The sequence below is a fragment of the Muscardinus avellanarius genome (assembly GCF_963383645.1).
Source record: "Muscardinus avellanarius genome assembly, chromosome: 21".
Classification (NCBI taxonomy): Eukaryota; Metazoa; Chordata; class Mammalia; order Rodentia; family Gliridae; genus Muscardinus; species Muscardinus avellanarius.
This window is the reverse complement of record NC_137807.1, coordinates 187717-206084: the sequence shown is the minus strand read 5'-3', so window position 1 is coordinate 206084 and position 18368 is coordinate 187717. Positions and strand designations below refer to the sequence as shown.

The 18368-nt window shown below is 41.5% G+C and overlaps 1 protein-coding gene across 4 annotated transcripts in view; it reads right to left on the bottom strand.

Annotated features, from left to right (window-relative positions):
* Positions 1-18368, bottom strand: part of ATXN2 (ataxin 2) — a gene marked incomplete at both ends in the record, with an annotated part of 78839 nt that overhangs the window by 26280 nt on the left and 34191 nt on the right. For 3 of the 4 annotated variants that reach the window (XM_080717930.1, XM_080717933.1, XM_080717931.1), the window contains 10 exons: positions 19-82; positions 814-1118; positions 2250-2320; positions 4174-4281; positions 4636-4833; positions 5638-5820; positions 8887-9096; positions 11554-11732; positions 13577-13774; positions 14228-14319. In XM_080717930.1, the coding sequence (XP_080574056.1) occupies positions 19-82; positions 814-1118; positions 2250-2320; positions 4174-4281; positions 4636-4833; positions 5638-5820; positions 8887-9096; positions 11554-11732; positions 13577-13774; positions 14228-14319 (1608 nt within the window). The remainder of the gene's footprint in view (positions 1-18; positions 83-813; positions 1119-2249; positions 2321-4173; positions 4282-4635; positions 4834-5637; positions 5821-8886; positions 9097-11553; positions 11733-13576; positions 13775-14227; positions 14320-18368) is intronic. The other variant, XM_080717932.1, reaches the window with a different exon arrangement.

Sequence of the window (18368 nt, the reverse complement as noted above, 5' to 3'; positions counted from 1 at the left end):
AGAAATTAATAAACTTACCTGAGAAAAGGAGCGAGGATTGAACTCCTTTGCGTTGGGATTCAGTGTTGATTTCCTAACTTGCCTAGACCAGAATAAAAAAACCAGAAAGGTCAGTTAAGTCTGCATGAAACTTATATTTCTCTCACATCTCCAGTAAATATCTACAAGTAGTGAGACTCTCATTAACCTAGAGACCCTGCTTCCAGCCATAATAAAACGGGGCTGGGATTTATTGTGGAGACAGAACGCCTCTGTGTTCCATCCCCAGTACCCTCCCACCATAGTTCTTAATAATTCTTTGTAGTTTCTGTAGCATGCAATCATTTATAAATTAACAGGATATTTTTTACATCATGAACGCTGGGAAAAATCATTGTTCTAGTAAAAGGTTATTATTCACACCTAAGAATAATCCGTCCCTCAACTTAAGAAGCTGCATCCCAAAAATTCAGCTGTAAATTTATCTTTATAAATCTAAACCTTAACTATAACATTGTTTCTGATGGAAAACACTTTGAATCCAAGAAGGAGTACCAGATACTTTATTCTTTTCTTGGATGTGACAGTTATTAGTCCTGGCAGCGAATCAGGGTGATACTGACTGTAGTCCAGAGGTAGATCCCCCAGGCCCAACATTTATAGAAAAAAGTTTTCTAGTTTTTCTTTCCCCTGGGGAAATGGAAGGTAGTAAAAGTAGAATGACGTGCTTTACTTAAGATCCCATTCCTGAAGCCAGTTGGTTGTAAATAATACCTACTTATACACATTGGGAAAAGATCTGAGGATAACAAGTGTCAAGCCCAGGCTACTCACTCAGCTGCATCTCTCTTTTCCTCTTTTTCATCTTTCTCTTGTTTGCAGGCTGGACTGGATGTCTGAACCCCCTGGGATGTGACCTCGGGCCCCCTCTTGTGCTCTGCGCCGCTAAGTATGGAAGGGGAGAGGCTGGGGCTGCCGGGCTTGCTGCCGCCACTGGGGCAGCTGCTGCTACTGTTTTCAATGAAAGAATCCTTAGCGCCTGTTTCCATTTTGTCTTTGATCATATCTCTTGATTTTTCTCCCTCTCTATTTTTACTTAGTAGTTGATCCATAGATTCAGAAGTAGAACTTGGCTGTAACTAAATAAAGAAAATAATTATATACATTAAATAATTCTAGTAATCAATTTTCTCCAAATGTAAAAGCAATATAATACCATCTGTGGGCATGAAATGTTTTGAAAAGGCTTTTTTTGCTATTTTAAGAGGAAGGTAACCTGGGCATGGTGGCACATGCTTGTAATCCCAATATTCAGGAGGCTGAGACAGGAGGATCACGGTGAAGAGACAGCCTCAGCTACTTAGGAAGGCCCTCTGCAACTCAGTGAGACCCTGTTTCAAAAATAAAGAATAAAGCTGGGTATGGTTGAGCATGCCTAGTAATCCCAGCATTTGGGAGGCAGAGACAAGAGGATCACAGTTCACAGAAAGCCTCAGCTACTTAGTGAGGCCTTTTGCAAGTCAGTAAGACCCTGTTTCAAAAAATAAACAGTAGCCTGGCATGGTGGCACACACTTGTAATCCCAGCATTTGGGAGACTGAGACAGGAGAATCGCAGTTTGAGGCCAGCCTTAGCTACTTAGTGAGTCCTTTGCAACTCAATGAGGCCCTGTTTCAAAATAAAGAATAAAAAATAGGACTGTGGATATAGCTTGGAGGTAGAATGCCCCTGGGATCCATCCCCAGGACAGGGAAAAAAGTAATAATAATAAAGACTAAAAAAAATAGGGCTGAGAGTGTAGCTTGGAGGTACAACGCCCCTTGGTTCCACCCCCAATATCATAAAAATAAGTAAATAATAAAAAATAGGGCTGGGGGTATAGCTCAGAGGAAGAATGTCCCTGGGTTCCATCCCCAGTACTGCAAAAAAAAAAAAAAAAGAGTAATGTAAATACTGGCGTGGTGGTGCACGCTTGTAATCCCAGCATTTGAGAGGCTGAGACAGGAGGATCACAGTTTGCGGACAGCTTTAGCTACTTAACAAAGCCCTTTGCAACTCAGTGAAACCCTGTTTCAAAATAAAAGATAGGGCTGATGGTGTAGCTCAGAGGTAGAATGCCCCAGGGTTCAATCCCCAGACTCACCAAAATAAATAAATAAATAAAAACAGGGCTGGGATGTAGCTCAGAGGTAGAATGCCCTTGGGTTCTATCCCCAGACCCACAAATAAAAATAAAATAAAATAAAATAATAATTCAGTATAACACTTACCCTAAAATCATTTTTAAACTTCTTTAAATCATCAATCTGTTTTCTATGTTCAGAAACAACTGGTGATATACCTATAAAATAAAAAACTGTTAGATAAAGGTTTGTTTTCAGTCTTTAAAACTCTTTTGGTATTAGGTGTACAAAATGAGAGTAAGCTATCATCAAAAGTAATTTTTGTTGTTGTGTATGGTACTAGGGACTGAAATCAGTACTTAAAGAATAATCATTTGGAGCTGAGTGTGGTGGTCATCCCTGCACCCTAGTACTGGGGAGGCTGAGGCAGAGAGATTGAGGTTTGTGGCCAGCCTCACCGACTCTGTTAAAAAAAATGCTGTGGCACACACTTGTACTTTTAGTACTTGGGAGGCTGAGATAGGAGGTTCCCAGGTTCCTAGTCCCAGCTGCCTTTGCCTTTGCCTTCTGCAACTTATTGCGACCCTGTTTCAAAAAAGAATAAAAACTGGGGCTGGGCTGGGCACAGTGGAGCATGGTTGTAACCCCAGCATTTGCAAAGTGGCCACCGGGAGGACTGTGGTTTGGAGGACTCAGCTACTTCGCAACTCAGTGACACCCTGCTTCAAAAAAATAAATAAATAAATAAAGCTGGCCGTGGTGGCGCACACTTGTCATCCCAGCGTTCGGGAGGCTGAGACCGAAGGATCACTGTTACTTAGTGAGGCCCTCTGCAACTTAGTGAGACCCTGTTTCAAAATAAAGAATAAAAAATAGGACAGGGGGTGAAATTCGGAGGTCGAATGCCCCTCGGTTCCATCCCAGACTCACAGAAAAATAAATAAAATAAATGTAAATAAATAATAAATACACTAAAAAATAGGGCTGTGGTGTAGGTTGGAGGTACAATGCCCCTGGGTTCCATCCCCAGCATCACAAAAAAAAGGGGAGGGGGCCTGAGGTATATAGCTCTGAGGTAAAATAGTCTTGAGTTCAATTGAAAGAAAGAAAGAAAGGGAGAGAGAAAGAGTGAAAGAAAGAGAGATGGATGGAAGGAGGGAGGGAGGAAAAGAAAAGGAAAGAAGAGAAAAGAAAAAGCTGAGCGAGGTGGCACATGTCTATAACCCCAGTGCTTGGAAGGCTGAGACAGGAGGATCGTGGGTTTAAAGCCAGCCTCAGCAATCAACTGATGCTTTCAGCAACTTAGCGAGATGCTGTTTCAAAATAAAAAATAAAATAGGGCCTTGTGGATTCCATCCCCAGTACCACAAATAAAATAAAAAAAATAAAAATTAAGAAAAAAATGAAAGAAAAAAGAGAAGGGGAGTGTAGTTCAGACAAGAATATCATCGCGTTTAATTTCCAGTATCACTCCCCCCTCCAAAATTAAACAATTTTGAGTGTTCATTTTGGCACTGATCAAACTATGCATTCATATGTACACAATACTACGTAAGAAGTTAAACTAAAAACACTGCGTATTAGCCGGGTATGGTGGCGCACGCCTCTAAGACCCTGTACTTGCGAGGCTGATATAGGAGGATCACAGGTTCAAGAACAGCCTCAGCCCAAAAGCGAGACTCTCATCAACCTAGCGAAACTGTTTCATAAAATAGGGCTTGGGGTGTACAGCTCAGAGACAGAATGTTCCAAGGTTCAATCCCACTACCAGAGCCGGGCACGGTGGCCCACGCTTGTAATCCAGGCTGAGACTGGAGGATCGTGGTTCGCAGACAGCCTCAGCTACTTGGTGAGGCCCTCTGCAACTCAGTGAGACCCGGGGGGTGTAGCTTGGGGGTCCGAATGCCCCTGGATTTCATCTCCGCCAAAAAAAAAAAAAAAAAAAAAAAAAAAAATCCCCACCACCACACCTACATATACACAAAATAAAAAACCACTGTACTGACAATGAAATTAGACATACTCCTCCCTATTTCCACAGTATGTCTTAAAAACCTTGTAAAATGCTAACCTTTATTTTCAGCTTTTGAGAAGCTAGGTGATGTTTCATTTTGCTTAATATTTTCTTTATTCCCTGCAGGAGAGTTCTGCCTCTGATCTTGAAGCCTGGAATCTTTAGCTAAAAAACAAGTTTTACAAAAAAAAAAAAAATTAAGAATCAGATTTTTAAACAGTAGAAAAACATTCAATAATTTCAATTTCCTATGTTTTTAGAAAATACTTTCACTCAAACACAGGCTTTTGTACTTTGCAGACATCATTTGAAACATCAGTAATTATATTCACACAGTGACTTAGTACCCTGGGAATGTTAACTTCCTAACACCAGACTAAGAATATGTGCTGATATCAGTGGTATTATGTAAACAAACTTTACTTACATAAAAAGTTAAATGGATATTTAAAATACATATCTAAGACAAAACAAAATTTGTCTGCATTATGTCAGCTTCTGCAGCCCTTTCGCACTTACCCTCAGCTGAGGGAGTCACTGCTCTGTTGGAAGCAGGGCTAGCGGGCGTAGGAGACGCAGCCGGGACCGGCATGGCAACAGCTTCAGCTGGAATGGTGCCAGCCTGGGGAGAACCAAGCACGGGCCCGCTGGGAGTATGTCCAACACTGTTCTGTCTGGGAGACCTGGGTCTGTGAGCTTTTGGAGATAATCTTGGAACTAGAAGTAAAGGGAAAGTTATTCATTATATTCTCGGTTCAGCTGTCCCTTTCTCAGAGACTCCTCTGAAGATCTGGGTAAAACAGCCGTCCTCACCCTCAATCCCGTTACCTTTTTTTTTTTTTTTTAATTTTCAAAGTCCAAGGAATCGTGGTGGTAATTGAAATTATAAATACGTGAAGACATAAATTACTCATACCTATGTCCTAAGTAGGTTTCCCTCCTAACAAACGTATTAATATTGAAGTGAAATTTTTCTGGGGTGGGGATATGTAATGGAGATTGAACCTAGGGGCTACTTTGTTAATTTTTATTTTGAAACGGTCTCATAGGAATTGCATTACAAGCCCATAAAGTACTCAAAAAATACTTAGCTCCCTGAGAAAATTGAAATTCAGATGTGTGCATGACAGGCTCTACCATGAAAGTAGTAGAGCCCAAAACAACATATCCCTGGCTATTTCACTGTATCTTTTTCTCCTGGTACTGGGGATGAAACCTAAGGGGGCATTCTACCTTCAAGTTACACCCCAAGCCCTATTTTTTAGTCTTTTATTTTTTGAAACAGAGTCTCATTGAGTTGCAGAGGGCCTCACTAAGTAGCTGAGGCTGTCTGAACCACAATCCTCAGGTCTCTGCCTCCCAAATGCTGGGATTACAAGCGTGCCCACCACGCCCGGGCCTATTTCACCCATATCTAATACATACACTTATATTTATGCAAGAGCTTTAGCTGGGTCCTTGGTACATCTGCTTCATTTACACAATGAATACTCAGAACGACCTAATCCAAGAGACACCTACCCCCACTGACCACTGATGACCAGGTTCCCCCTGCAGGACTGGTCCTTGCCACGGGAGGAGCAGCGGCTTCACTTGGTGGGTTGTGGGATACAAATTCTAGGCCACTGGACATGGAACCCCTCCCAGCAGAAACTCTGTGATTTCGAGGGTGTCGCTGGGCCTTTGGGGACATCCTTGGAGGACCTAAAAAATGAACAGGGATCATATAAATATTAAAATGTCCTCCCGTACCACTTTTCTAAAAACACACACATACTCTCTCACTCAATAGCTTCTTCTTCGTTTAAAAAATAAAAGGAAAAAAAACTACTCACACCATACTTATTTTTGGGCCATATTAACTCAAAATTGTTTTGAGAAATGCCACAAGTTTATAAATAAATTTTATTTCTCTTCAAATTTAAAGAAAGGGAGAGATGAAGTTGGTGGGAAGAAATCAAATAAGATGTTATAACTCTTTTTTTTTTTTTTTTTTGTGGTACTAGGGGTAGAACCCAGGGGCTTTCTACCTCCGGGCTATACTCCCAGCCCCATTTTATATTTTATTTGAAATCAGGGTCTCACCAAGTTGCTAAGAGCCTCACTAAGTAGCTGAGGCTGGCTTCGAACCTATGTGATCCTCCTGTCTCAGCCTCCCAAGCGCTGGGATTACAAGCGTGTGCCACCACGCCCGGCTGTTATAACTCTTAAAAAGAATTTTAGCAATGTTTACATCCATTACTTGTAGGCATATAAAAATAATAAAATGTTAACAAAAGCTATAGCTATCTAATAAAAATATTTTTATTTTTATAATATATTTTAACATTTTATCCCAAAATTTCTAAAATTTATTACTTCCAAAATTAAGGGGAGAAATGTTTACTTCTTCCTATTTATTTACTTATTGACACTGAACCTGTGGGCATTCTGCCTGAGGTACACCCCAATCTCTTTTATTTTGAAAGAGGGTCTCACTGCATTGCTGAGGCTGGTCTCCAACTTGCAGTCATCTTGCTCAGCCTCCCATGCACTACGATTATTGGTCTGCGCTATCATGCTCCGCTTAAAAAATTTTAAAAAAAATTTATTTTGGGTGGTACTGGGGGTTCCTGGAAATCCTTCTACCTCCGGGCTACACTCCCAGACCTATTTTTAAACTTTTTTTTTATTTGGAAACAGGGTCTCTTAAGCCAGTGAGGCTGGCTTCGAACCTGCGCGATCCTCCTGTCTCCGCCTCCCAAGTGCGAGGATTACAAGCGTGCGCCACCACACCCGGCCAAATGTTTTTAATTAAAAAAAATTTGGGGGATAGTGCTGGGTAACAAACCAAGGGACCTGCATTGTTAGGCAACCACTTGATCGCCGAGTTTTGTGCCAGTTCCCAGGAAAGTTTAAAAAAAAGATAGTAAATCTACATATGCCCCTATACTGCTGAAATATATAAACATACCCTTCATAAATTCCTTAAAAATGTTTATTTACCTCTTCTGCCATGATCATGAATTCTACAACTCATGGCTTACAACAGTCCTCACTTATAAGCAGTTATCAGGATGTGAGAAGAAAACTGAACTGTTAAAGCAGGTCACTGGGGGAAGAAACTTGTGCTACACAAACTGTCAAAACTCAGCGTCCCTGATTCTGCCATCCCATTCCTGATTTCAATTGGTAAAACTACTGCATTGGAACAGACCATCAAGTGAAAGCAATGGACAGGGCTGCTCTCAGCACTGAAGAACATTAAAAATATTCTACGTGTCAAAGCCTAGACTCCTTCCCCAGGCCCTGCTTCTCTTAGTAACTCTGAGTTACTTCAAGTCCACAGTAGAAATTTAATCATGAACAGGAGCTTTAAAAGAATGCTCCTGTTATAGGCAACGTTCAACAGGAGGCATCCAACAGCCCTGAAAAATGCAGGAGAGATGGCAGCCAGCGCAGGAGCTGTTCTTGCATCTTGATCTAATAAAGATGCTCGCGGCTCATCAGTGGCTGTACTTTAACAAGAGACTCTTGTGATAGAAACATCACATATTCAAACAATGGACGGCAATAAACACACCAGCAGAATGGAATCTGGCACCCACTGGCTGCTCTCAGAGCAGCAGCGGAGGGAGCCAGCCACCTTGGCTGCTCAGCTTAGCTGTTCAGTCGAGGTCTCAGGAGCCTCTGCAGGGACAGCAACCATTTATTTAAAAGCAGTCAAAAGTTTTCTCCAAAGAAGGAGTTTATACAAAAATACATTATTAGTCCCAACATGTATCAATTGTAATTTTCATGATCAGATCAAAATTTTCACACCAATATTTTGAACTAACATCTAAAGGATATTATCGCTCAAAAATTCATGTTGTCACCTGTCTACAATATATCCAAGTATTTGATATGCAGCAATGGTGGAATTGGTATGGAACGCTAAATAAGAATGATAGAAGTTTTGTTTTTGACAAAGGCAAAAAATACCTTCAAATTAAAATTCATCTCTTTGTTTTTGTCCTGGGCATTGAACCCCGTGGCATCTTGCCTCTGAGAAACACTCCAAGCCCTATTTTATCTGTTTCATTTTGAAACATTTTGATCCCACTAAGCTGATGAGGGCTTTGCTAGACTGCTGAGGCTGTCCTCAAACCTGCAATCCTCCTGTCCTAGCCACCCACCTTGAATTTTATTTTAGATCAAGGACTTCTCTCAATTAGAGTAGCCCTTTGCTATAATAATATTGTAGAACTAATTTTTTTAAATGACTGTTAAGTTTTAATTCCTCAGGTACTCTAAAAAGCAATCTGCATTGTAATCTGAGAGCACACATAAAAAGGCAGCTGCATGGAATGTTCTGCTCACCAAGGGTCCCTACACCATGCAGCCTATGGCCAACAGGAAGCTTCACTAGCTTTTTGGCCAAGGAGCTGTAAAATCACAGACTCTACAGTAAGTCCAACACTCGGTGGAAAAAGTTCACTATTCAAACTTAACCACTGCACCCAGGATCTTAGGATGGGGAGGCCTAAGACTTTTCAGAGGCTGTACAGGAGCATTATTGACAGGCAGAGATCAAACCCCCTTTCTTATAATTCAGGATAATTCATAGCTTCACACAGTATTTATCAAATTTCTAATGAATAAAAGGTTAATAGAAACAGTTTTAATAAACTAAAGTTAAAACACGGAAATCATAGGTTATTAAATAATGAAGAGGAAACTATTTTGTAATTATAAACTCACATAGGAGTTAAACAAAGACAAAAACATGAACAAACTGTGGTATTGTACCTTCTGAAGACATGCGTTTAGGCACAGTAGAGACAGGAGCTGGAGAACCATGAGCAGAGGGGTGAGACGGGGGCCTGGAGGGCCGCGAGGGGGGCCTGGAGGGCGGCCGTGTGGGGGTGGCTGCCCGAGGTGGAAGAGAGTTGGGACCTGACTGGTAGCGAGAAGGTGGGCGAGAGGAAGGAGATGGGCAAGGCGATGGCCAGGGAACACCTGACAGAACAAATGATATGAAGGAAAGTATAAAAACTAAAGAAAAAAATGAGGGAAAAAGTAAACAGAAAAAAAGTAAAATGACAAAAATGATTTCTTGTACATTTTAACCCTTTGAGGACAGTCATTTGATTTGTGATCAATTTTAGCATAACTTAACTGACATAAATTCACATTTTACTTTAACCTCCTTAAAATTGTCTGTTTAAATGAATACACGTTCCCAAAGGGTTAATTAGGATCTACACATACTACTGAAGAAGACAGGCTATCTAGTCATCCTGCTTCTATAACTGTTTCGCAGTAATCATTGTTTAAAGGAATATAACATATAGTAAATAATTTCACACAATAAAAACAATAATTACTACTCAGGAATAAGCTTATTTACTACTTTAAGCTCTGAAACAGTGAAAATAAAGAGCAGCTGTTCTTCTGGTACATTCAATACTAAGAGTTGGGCTCTTAAAATCACCTATGATTTTCATCAGGTTTGTGTATGAATCAAAGGTTTGATCTGAAGTCTTACTAAGTCCCATTTAAGCAGAAGTAAAATACGACTTCTATTTTCTAAAGTCGCTTAGTTAATACACATGGGTCTTTCAAGACAAGTCTCTTAATATCATTAAACTAGGGGGGAAAAAGAAACCTTCCAAATAATTTATGAAGCAAAACACTTATCTAAGAGACTGCTTGATAAACAATACCGGTGCAAAGCAGTCACCACCAAATAACTGCTCCTGTGGTGTGACCCAGCGGTCAAATGCAACAGACATTTACTGTTTCAGCTCACTTACCTTAAGCTCAAGAAATACTTCCAGGTCTCCTCTCCAGAGCGCTCCACACACTTGAGTATCAGTCACTTCCAAGCCCCAGGAAGGTTTTTGTTTCTTTTTTTTTTTTTTTTTTAATAAACAATTAGGAATTTTTACTCAGTGAGTAAAGACATTTCACCCCAACACTAAGAACAGAAAATACTCAAGAGTGTTCACTTGGAGAGAAATACTGGAGAAAAGACCTAATCTTTAAAAATGAAATTGGAAACTTCGTGTTCTCCATTTTTATCTAATTTTCCAAACGTAGATGCCTGAAACTGAATGCCCACTCTTTCTGAGTTAGTAGCACAGGACTGCTATAGTTAATTACATCAATGTCAGGCCATTCACAGCTCTGACCTCGATAAACCATCTGCAACCTTTGAGCTACATTCAACCTAGATTTTATAAAAGAGAAAATTTCTTCCAACTGAAGGCTCTACTTTCTTTTTTTGTGTATGTGGTACTAGGAACTGAATCCAGAGGCATTCTAACTTTGAGTCGTACTCTCAGACTGAATGTGTTGCTTTTGTTTTTTCTTTTTTTTTTTTTTGGTGGTACTAGGAGTGGAACCCAGGGGCTTCCTACCTATAGGCTATACTCCCAGACCTATTTTACATTTTATTTGGAAACGGGGTCTAAGTTGCTGAGAGCCTAAGTAGCTGAGGCTGGCTTCGAACCTGTGAGATCCTCCTGTCTCAGTCTCCCAAGTGCAGGGATTACAAGTGTGCGCCACCACGCCCAGCTCAGCCTGATTTTATTTCTTGTTTGGAAACCAGGTCTAGCTAGGTTGCTAAGAGTCTTACTACTTGCTGAGGCTGTCCTTGAACCTGTAATCCTCCCATCTCAGCCTCCCAAGTACTGGAATTACAGGCGTACACAATCACGCCCAGCTCCACTTTCTTTTACTTTAATTGCTAAACTGTAACATCCACCCTCAAAAGAGTTGATTTTGTTATATTTTTAATCAAATGTCTTTTTTTGTACTAATGATTAAAGCCAGGGGCATTCTACCTCTGAGCTATACTCCAGCTCTTTTTTAATTTTTAATTTGAAACAAACCTTGCTAAATTGTTGAGGCTGGCCTGAAACTTGCAAACCTCCTGTCACAGCCTCCCAAGTACTAGAATTATAAATATAAACCACTATACCCAGCTCTCTTATTACTTTCTTTACATAGTCAATTTTTGTTCACATGCTGTCTTACAAAATACCTTAACTCCTTTCTTGAAGGAGAATATAAATATATAAACAGTTAATAAATAAACCTACATTAATCATCATTTTGTGTATGTGGGGGTTTTCCATATAGTCCATGTCAAAACAATTACCCAGTTTTGTTAAAATATAGAACCTACCCAAAGTTTCCAATTTCCTTATAGGTGTAAATGTCTGGGATCAATTGAGCACCTTCTCTTAGTATAGGAACATTCTGCCATGCTAAATACTGCCTATGCCAATGACTTACACAGCATTTTACTAATCTGATATCCACAAAAGCAAATTTTAAGTATATCTGAAATGAAATATTCCACAAAAGCATTAATGGTATGCACATTCCTATGGATTACATAAACTATCCAGTATTTAAAAAATTAGATAGTTAATCAACGACATTGACAAATTTGGCCGAAATACTTGCCTCCATTAACTACTCTTTGGTCTGAACCAGAGCTCGGGTTGAAGTCTGGAGCGTGAGAAGCAGATCTTGATGGCAGAGAGCCCGCTCCGGGCTGGCCCATGCGTGGGGAGTTCTGTCTCCCACTTCCCCAGGATAGGACTTCTCTATTTCTTTGTCCAGGAGGAATATATTTATTTTCCCTGAAAATAAGAGATCCTTTAAATCATTTTATCCTAAAAGGTATAAGGCTAATAAAACATTTCTAAAAGTAATTGAGAAAGAAGTTTCAACACTCAACCAGACTGCCTCCTTCCCCTCCGATCCTTCCACCTTACCGAGGTTTAGCTCTGGCTCCCCCTTGCCTCAGATGCCCTTCAAGACAGTTTGACAGGTGTGTGCCCATCTCCCCCTTCCTGACCTCTCTGTGGATGATCCTATCTACCACGGTCAGTCTTCTTTTTTTTTTTTTTTGGTGGTACTGGGGTTCCTGGAAGCCCTTCTACCTCCGGTATACACTCCCACGGGCTACACTCCCAGACCTATTTTTTAACATTTTTATGTGGAAACAGAGTCTCTTAAGCCAGCGAGGCTGGCTCCGAACCAGCGCGATCCTCCTGTCTCCGCCTCCCAAGGGCGGGGATTACAAGCGTGCGCCACCACGCCCGGCACGGTCAGTCTTCTTAAAACACTTGTCCTTTCTTTTCTCAGGTTTGTACTCTCTGATGTCTACTTGCCTTGCTTGTTCTTTGTGTGTTTGTGTTTTGGGTTTTTTACCTGTCGTGGCTTCAGCATTAGCAATGCTGATGAATTCCAAATCCTGCTTCCAGTCCCAGACTCAAGGCATCCCACTTGACCTGGCAGTCCATACCACCAGACTTTCTGTGAGTGCCTTGGAGACAGGATATACCTCCTGCTCTATCCAGTACAGACCAGGTGTTCCTCAACACCCATTTAGGAATAAATTCAAGACCTCCAAGCCTACACTGTAACTAACTGCACACACAAAGTTCGTATTTCTTCCTCCAACTTGCTCCATGCTTCCCATCTCCATGGTCAGTACGACCATCATGCACTCACTCGTTAAATAAACCTCTGACCTATCTACCACTAGCCTCGGTCCTGTGACCGAGTTTCCACAGGGCACTGCTGCAGTACACTACAGGCGCCGCCCCTCAACAGCCAACAGCGCCCCAGTTTTGTTCACGCCACCCAAGCCTACACGGGACTCTACAATCCGCCATGCCGGTTCCTCCCACCACCTCAGATCCCATTACAACCCAACACCGCTGCAGCCACAACACAGCCCGCAGGTTCCAGGCTCAAACGCACCCTCTGCCAAGTGAGGCAGGCGCTCAACACAGGTCTTTCTACCACGTGAAAAGTTCTTTTTCCACACTCCTGAGCGGTAAACAGACTATCACAAACATGTCACCAAGGCCTTCTCTGAGCACACAGGCATAGCTATGGCCCCGTCCTGCTGCATCATCCCGGTCCTCGAACACCGCTCCACTCCAGCAAACCAAACTGCCCTGCTGCTAGGCGGCACGCCCCCCGCCTACTAGTAGCCTTCACACTGAGTCTGTGGTGAGGAGCAAGAGACCCAGTATCTCCTCAGCACAGACTCAACACTTGGGCTCCACAAAGCTGACACTCAAAGTACTTTCCAGCCGGGCGTGGTGGGCACGCTTGTCATCCCCGTGCTTGGGAGGCTGAGACAGGAGGATCGCACGGGTTCGAAGCCAGCCTCAGCTGGCTTAAAAGAGACCCTGTTTACAAATAAAATATAAAATAGGTCTAGGAGTGTAGCCCGGAGGTAGAAGGCCCCCGAGTTCCATCCCCAGTACCACCAAAAAAAAAAAAAAAGTACTGTCCAGTATATGGGCTTTTATCTACTAGAACCTTAGAGCAATTCATCCTGCATTCTCTACCTAGTCTTCACTAAAAGAAGAGGAAATGTAACGATGACAGTAATCATAGTAACAACACACTTTTGCAAACAGACCTTGAGGCGTGCCTCCGAACCCGCCTCAAGACCCCGGAATACCTCGAGTTGGTGCCGTGCCCATCCCGCTCACTGCCGCTTCTCTGAACTGCTGTGTATTTTTCCTCCTCGCTCCTATCATCATTCTCCAGGGCCACTCGAGCTTTGTACTGAGCACTTGATTCAATTTCTTCTGCTAGCTGCTTCGCCCTTGCTTCCCGTTTTAAAAACTCTTCAGAGTTATCTCTTTCTAAGGGTACCCTGAAACACAAGGGGAAGAAAAGAGAAGCGATTGTTTTCCTGTCACAGTTTACGTACCTATCATAACCAGCTATTAGGAAGGTTAGAGTTTGGAATATTAGGAAACTAAAAGTTACAGTGCTGCTAATTTACATATCAAACCTCAAAGTTTTACTGTTACCTTTTACAAGGAAAAAGATTTACTATTTCAAGAACTGGTTAAATTGCTCACCATAGCCTTTACCTTTATAAATTTAAATTTTTACAACTTAAAAAAAACTTATGTTGAGTACAAGATAAAGTTTAGGGAGAGAAACTACATTTACTACTTGTTTTAAAAGAATTTTTTTGGCCTGCATAGTAACAGAGTAATTCTTCCCCATAGCTAACATCTAACTAACTTTTATTCAGCACAATTTAAGGTAATGAAAATCAAAGAAATATACTAAACTGAAAACAAACTTTTAAACTTACGTATATGAAGACAAACTGCTATCATATGTAGATACTACACCATAATTTTCTTCATTATATCGAAACATATCATTGGGATCCCATCCATTAGACTAGAAGAAAATGAAAAACATTTTTAAAAATGACAAAGTAGAGCAGGCGTGGTGGCGCACGCTTGTAATCCCAATATTTGGGAGACTGAGACAGGAGGATCTCGAAGGTTAGAGGCCAGCCTCAGCTACTTAGTGCGGCTCTCAGCAACTTAGTGAGACCCCGTTTCCAAATAAAATATAAAGTAAGTCTGAGAATGTAGTCCAGAAGTAGAAGCCCATGGGTTCCATCCCCTGTACACACACACACACACAAAAACAAACAAAGTACTTATCTTAATTCAGTTACAATCAATACTTAAAGTAAAAATATCTGTACTACTTAAATATAGAAAATTTTAAAATAAGCAAAATGTTTTAACATTGTAAGTGCTGGGTGCAGTGGTGTATACCTATAATCCAGTAATTAGGAGGCTGAGATAGGAGGATATCCCAGAATTAAGGACAGTTTCAGCAACTTAGTAAGCCCATGTTTCAAAGTAAAAAAATATATTTGTATATTTTTTTGGTGGTACTGGGGGTGGAACCCAGAGGCTTTCTACCTCCGGGCTATACTCCCAGCCCCATTTTATATTTTATTTGGAAACAGGGTCTCACTAAGTTGCTGAGAGCCTCACTAAGTAGCTGAGGCTGGCTTCGAACCTGCGCGATCCTCCTGTCTCAGCCTCCCAAGTGCGGGGATTACAAGAGTGCGCCACCACGCCCAGCGTAAAAAATATTTTAAGAAAAAATTTTTACTGCACATATCAAGCCCACAAATTGGTAAATAGTACCGCATAATTACTTGAGAGGTTATCAGAACAGTTTACATCACTCTAGTTACTTCACAGACACAGAGCCTTCAGGTCGGTGATCTGCTCTTACCTGACCTCTAACAGCCACCTTTCTGTAGGACAGACACAACTGTATGTATCTGAAACCTTTTTGAGATCACTGAGGATCAAGTTTGTCAAGGAAAAGGTACCTTCGGAGAGCCACAATTACCTCCAGTGTTGGCAGAAAGAAGTAAAAAGCCAAAGCTTCCTTTCCCCACTCTTCACTACACTACTTCAAGGTGGACCACAGTGCTAGAGAGCCCAGTCAGCCTCTGCTTCCTCGCGGGAATGCTCATTAAAGGGTAGTGTAAAGCTGCCAGGCAGCAAATCACACGAGAGCTGGGTTGAGAACTGGTTTTGTCATTCGAGTCGGAGGTCTTTGGCAACGGCAGTTCTGAGTCTATATGCCAGACCTCATAACCTCCCTGTGTACACAACCCTTCAGTGTTACAAAGGAACTATAGGAAACCATCCCTCTCAGAAGCGAGGCTGCATGCTTTAATGGGTAAGAGTCAACCGTCAACCATACAATGAAATGCTGCAAAAGCCTTCATTGCCTGGCGAATCACGTTTCTCTTCTTTTAAGGTAGATGGGTTAAAAGGAGCGAAATCCAAACACAGCCATGATTCACCCACAGGAGACCCAGCATTATCCAGCAAGTGTTGATGGCAATTTCAAACTTGTCTTAAAATTCACCTGTCAAGCCTGGGTTCCCGCTAAAATGACAACACTCCTCTACCACAAAAGTAATTCCTTTGACCTAATAGAGATAGGCCAGAAATTACCTTAGAAAATTTTACTTCTTTTTTTTTGTTGGTGATACTGGGGGTGGGACTCAGGGGCATTCTCCCTCCAGACTATACTCCCAGACCCATTTTATATTTTATTTGGAAACAGCCCCACTAAATTGCTGAGAACCTCACTACATGGCTGAGGCTGGCTTCGAACCTGCATCAACATGCGCCACCACTGCTGTCACAATTATTTAAGTAATATATGCTATACATAAAGTCAGCCAGGTGTGGTGGTTCACACCTGTAATTCCAATACTTGGGAGGCTGATTCAGGAGTATTACAGGTTGGAAGCCAGCCATGGCAACCTAATGAGGCTCCCACCAACCCACCAAGACCCTGTTTCCAAATAAGAAATAAAAAAAAGCTGGGCATGGTGGCGCATGCTTGGGAGGCGGAGACAGGAGGATCGTGCAGGTTCAAAGCCAGCCTCGCTGGTTTAAGAGACCCTGTTTCCAAATAAAATATAAAATAGGTCTGGGAGTGTGGCCCAGAGGTAGAAGGGTTCCATTCCCAGTACCACCAAAAAAACTAAATTAAAAATTAAAAAACCAGGCTGAAGGTATAGCTCAGAGGTAGAATGCCACTGGGTTCAATCCTCAGCACTATAAAAAATAAATAAAAATGTCTAATCCACACAGAAAGATATCCAATAAAAAAAAAAAGTCTTCCAATCTCAGGTGGCATAGATACAGATTAACATATTCTTGTGTGTAATTAAGACTTCTATGCATATTTAACAACATGATCAGCCTTTCTTCTTATTTGGGGATAGAGTAACTGGAGGTTTAACCCAGAGGCATTCTACCTACAACCTAAAACACCAACCCTACTTTATTTTATGTTTTAAAAAGGTGGCGCACGCTTGTAATCCCAGCATTTGGGAGGCTGAGACAGGAGGATCGCAGTTCATGGACAGTCTCAGCTACTTAGTGAGGCCCTTTGCAACTCAGTGAGACCCTATTTCAGAATAAAGAATAAAAAATAGGGCAGGGGTTGTAGCTCGGTAGTCGAATGCCCCTGGGTTCCATCCTCAGACCCGAAAAAAAAAAAAAAAAGAAAAGAAAAAAAGGGGTCTGACTAGGTTGCTAAGGATGGCCTTGAAGCTATGCTCTTCCTGTCTCAGCCTCCCAAGTACTGGCATTACAGGCAGGTACCACCCAGCCAGGATACCTCTTTTTTTTAAGTTCAAATAAAATCTAGTTATAAACTTTCTCTTTAATAAATCTTGAATATCACATCGTGTGTGGGGGGTATGTTTTACTAGGGATTGAACCCAAGGGCATTCTATCTCCAAGCTAGCCCCCCCACACACACATTCTATTTTTATTCTTTATTTTGAAATAAGCTCTCACTAAGTTCCTGCGGCACTCCTCGAACCTGTAATCCTCCTGTCTCAGCCTCCAAAGTATTGGGATTACAGGCCTGAGCCAACACCTGTTTTGTTTTTGGAGATATATTGTGTTTCTTTTGGTTGCACCATAAGTATACCTTATGCTGGGATTATAAGTGTGTACCACCATGCCCGGCTATACATGATTCTTTGAACTGTGAAAATTAAGAATGAGCCAGGCGTGGTGGTGCATGCTTGTAATCCCAGAATTAGGGAGGTGGAATTCGGAGGATCACAGTTCAAGGACAGCCTCAGCTACTTAGCGAGACCATTTATTTGCAACTCAGTGAGACCCTGTTTCAAAAATATAAAGACACGCCAGGCGTGGTGGCACACGCTTGTAATCCCCGCACTTGGGAGGCAGAGACGGGAGGATTGCACTGGCTCGGAGCCAGCCTTGCTGGCTTAAGAGACCTTGTTTCCAAATAAAAATAGGTCTGGGAGTGTAGCCCAGACATAGAAGGGCTTCCAGGCACCCCAGTACCACCAAAAATTAAATAAATAAATAAATAAATAAATAATATAAAAAATAAAGACTAAAAAAAATAGGACTGGGGGTGCAGCTCAGAGTTAGAATGCCCCTGTGTTCCATCCCTAGTACTGCAAAAATAAATAAATAAATAAATAAATAAATAAGAATGATATATTACTGTTATATTTCTAGTTTAGAGGTGAGGTCTAAAAAAGAGAAGATACGGATTACTAAGATGTTATGCCTAAAACATTAAACACAGGTTATCGATTCTAAATTCAAGTAAATTTTGCTAATTAAACACACTCTTTATTTTTTTGTAGTACTGGGGATGAAACCCAGGGGTATTCTACCTCCAATTCTCAGAGACAGTAGCAAAGTAGGAGAGGAAGCCGGGTGTGGTGGCACATGCTTGTAATCCCAATACTTGGGAGGCTAAGGAGGAGGATCACATGTTCACAGCAGCCTCAGCTACTTAGTGAGGCCCTCCATAACTTAGTGAGACCCTGTTTCAAAATAAAGAATAAAAAGCAGGGGAGGAGGTATAGCTCAGAGGTAGAATACCCCTGGGTTTCATCC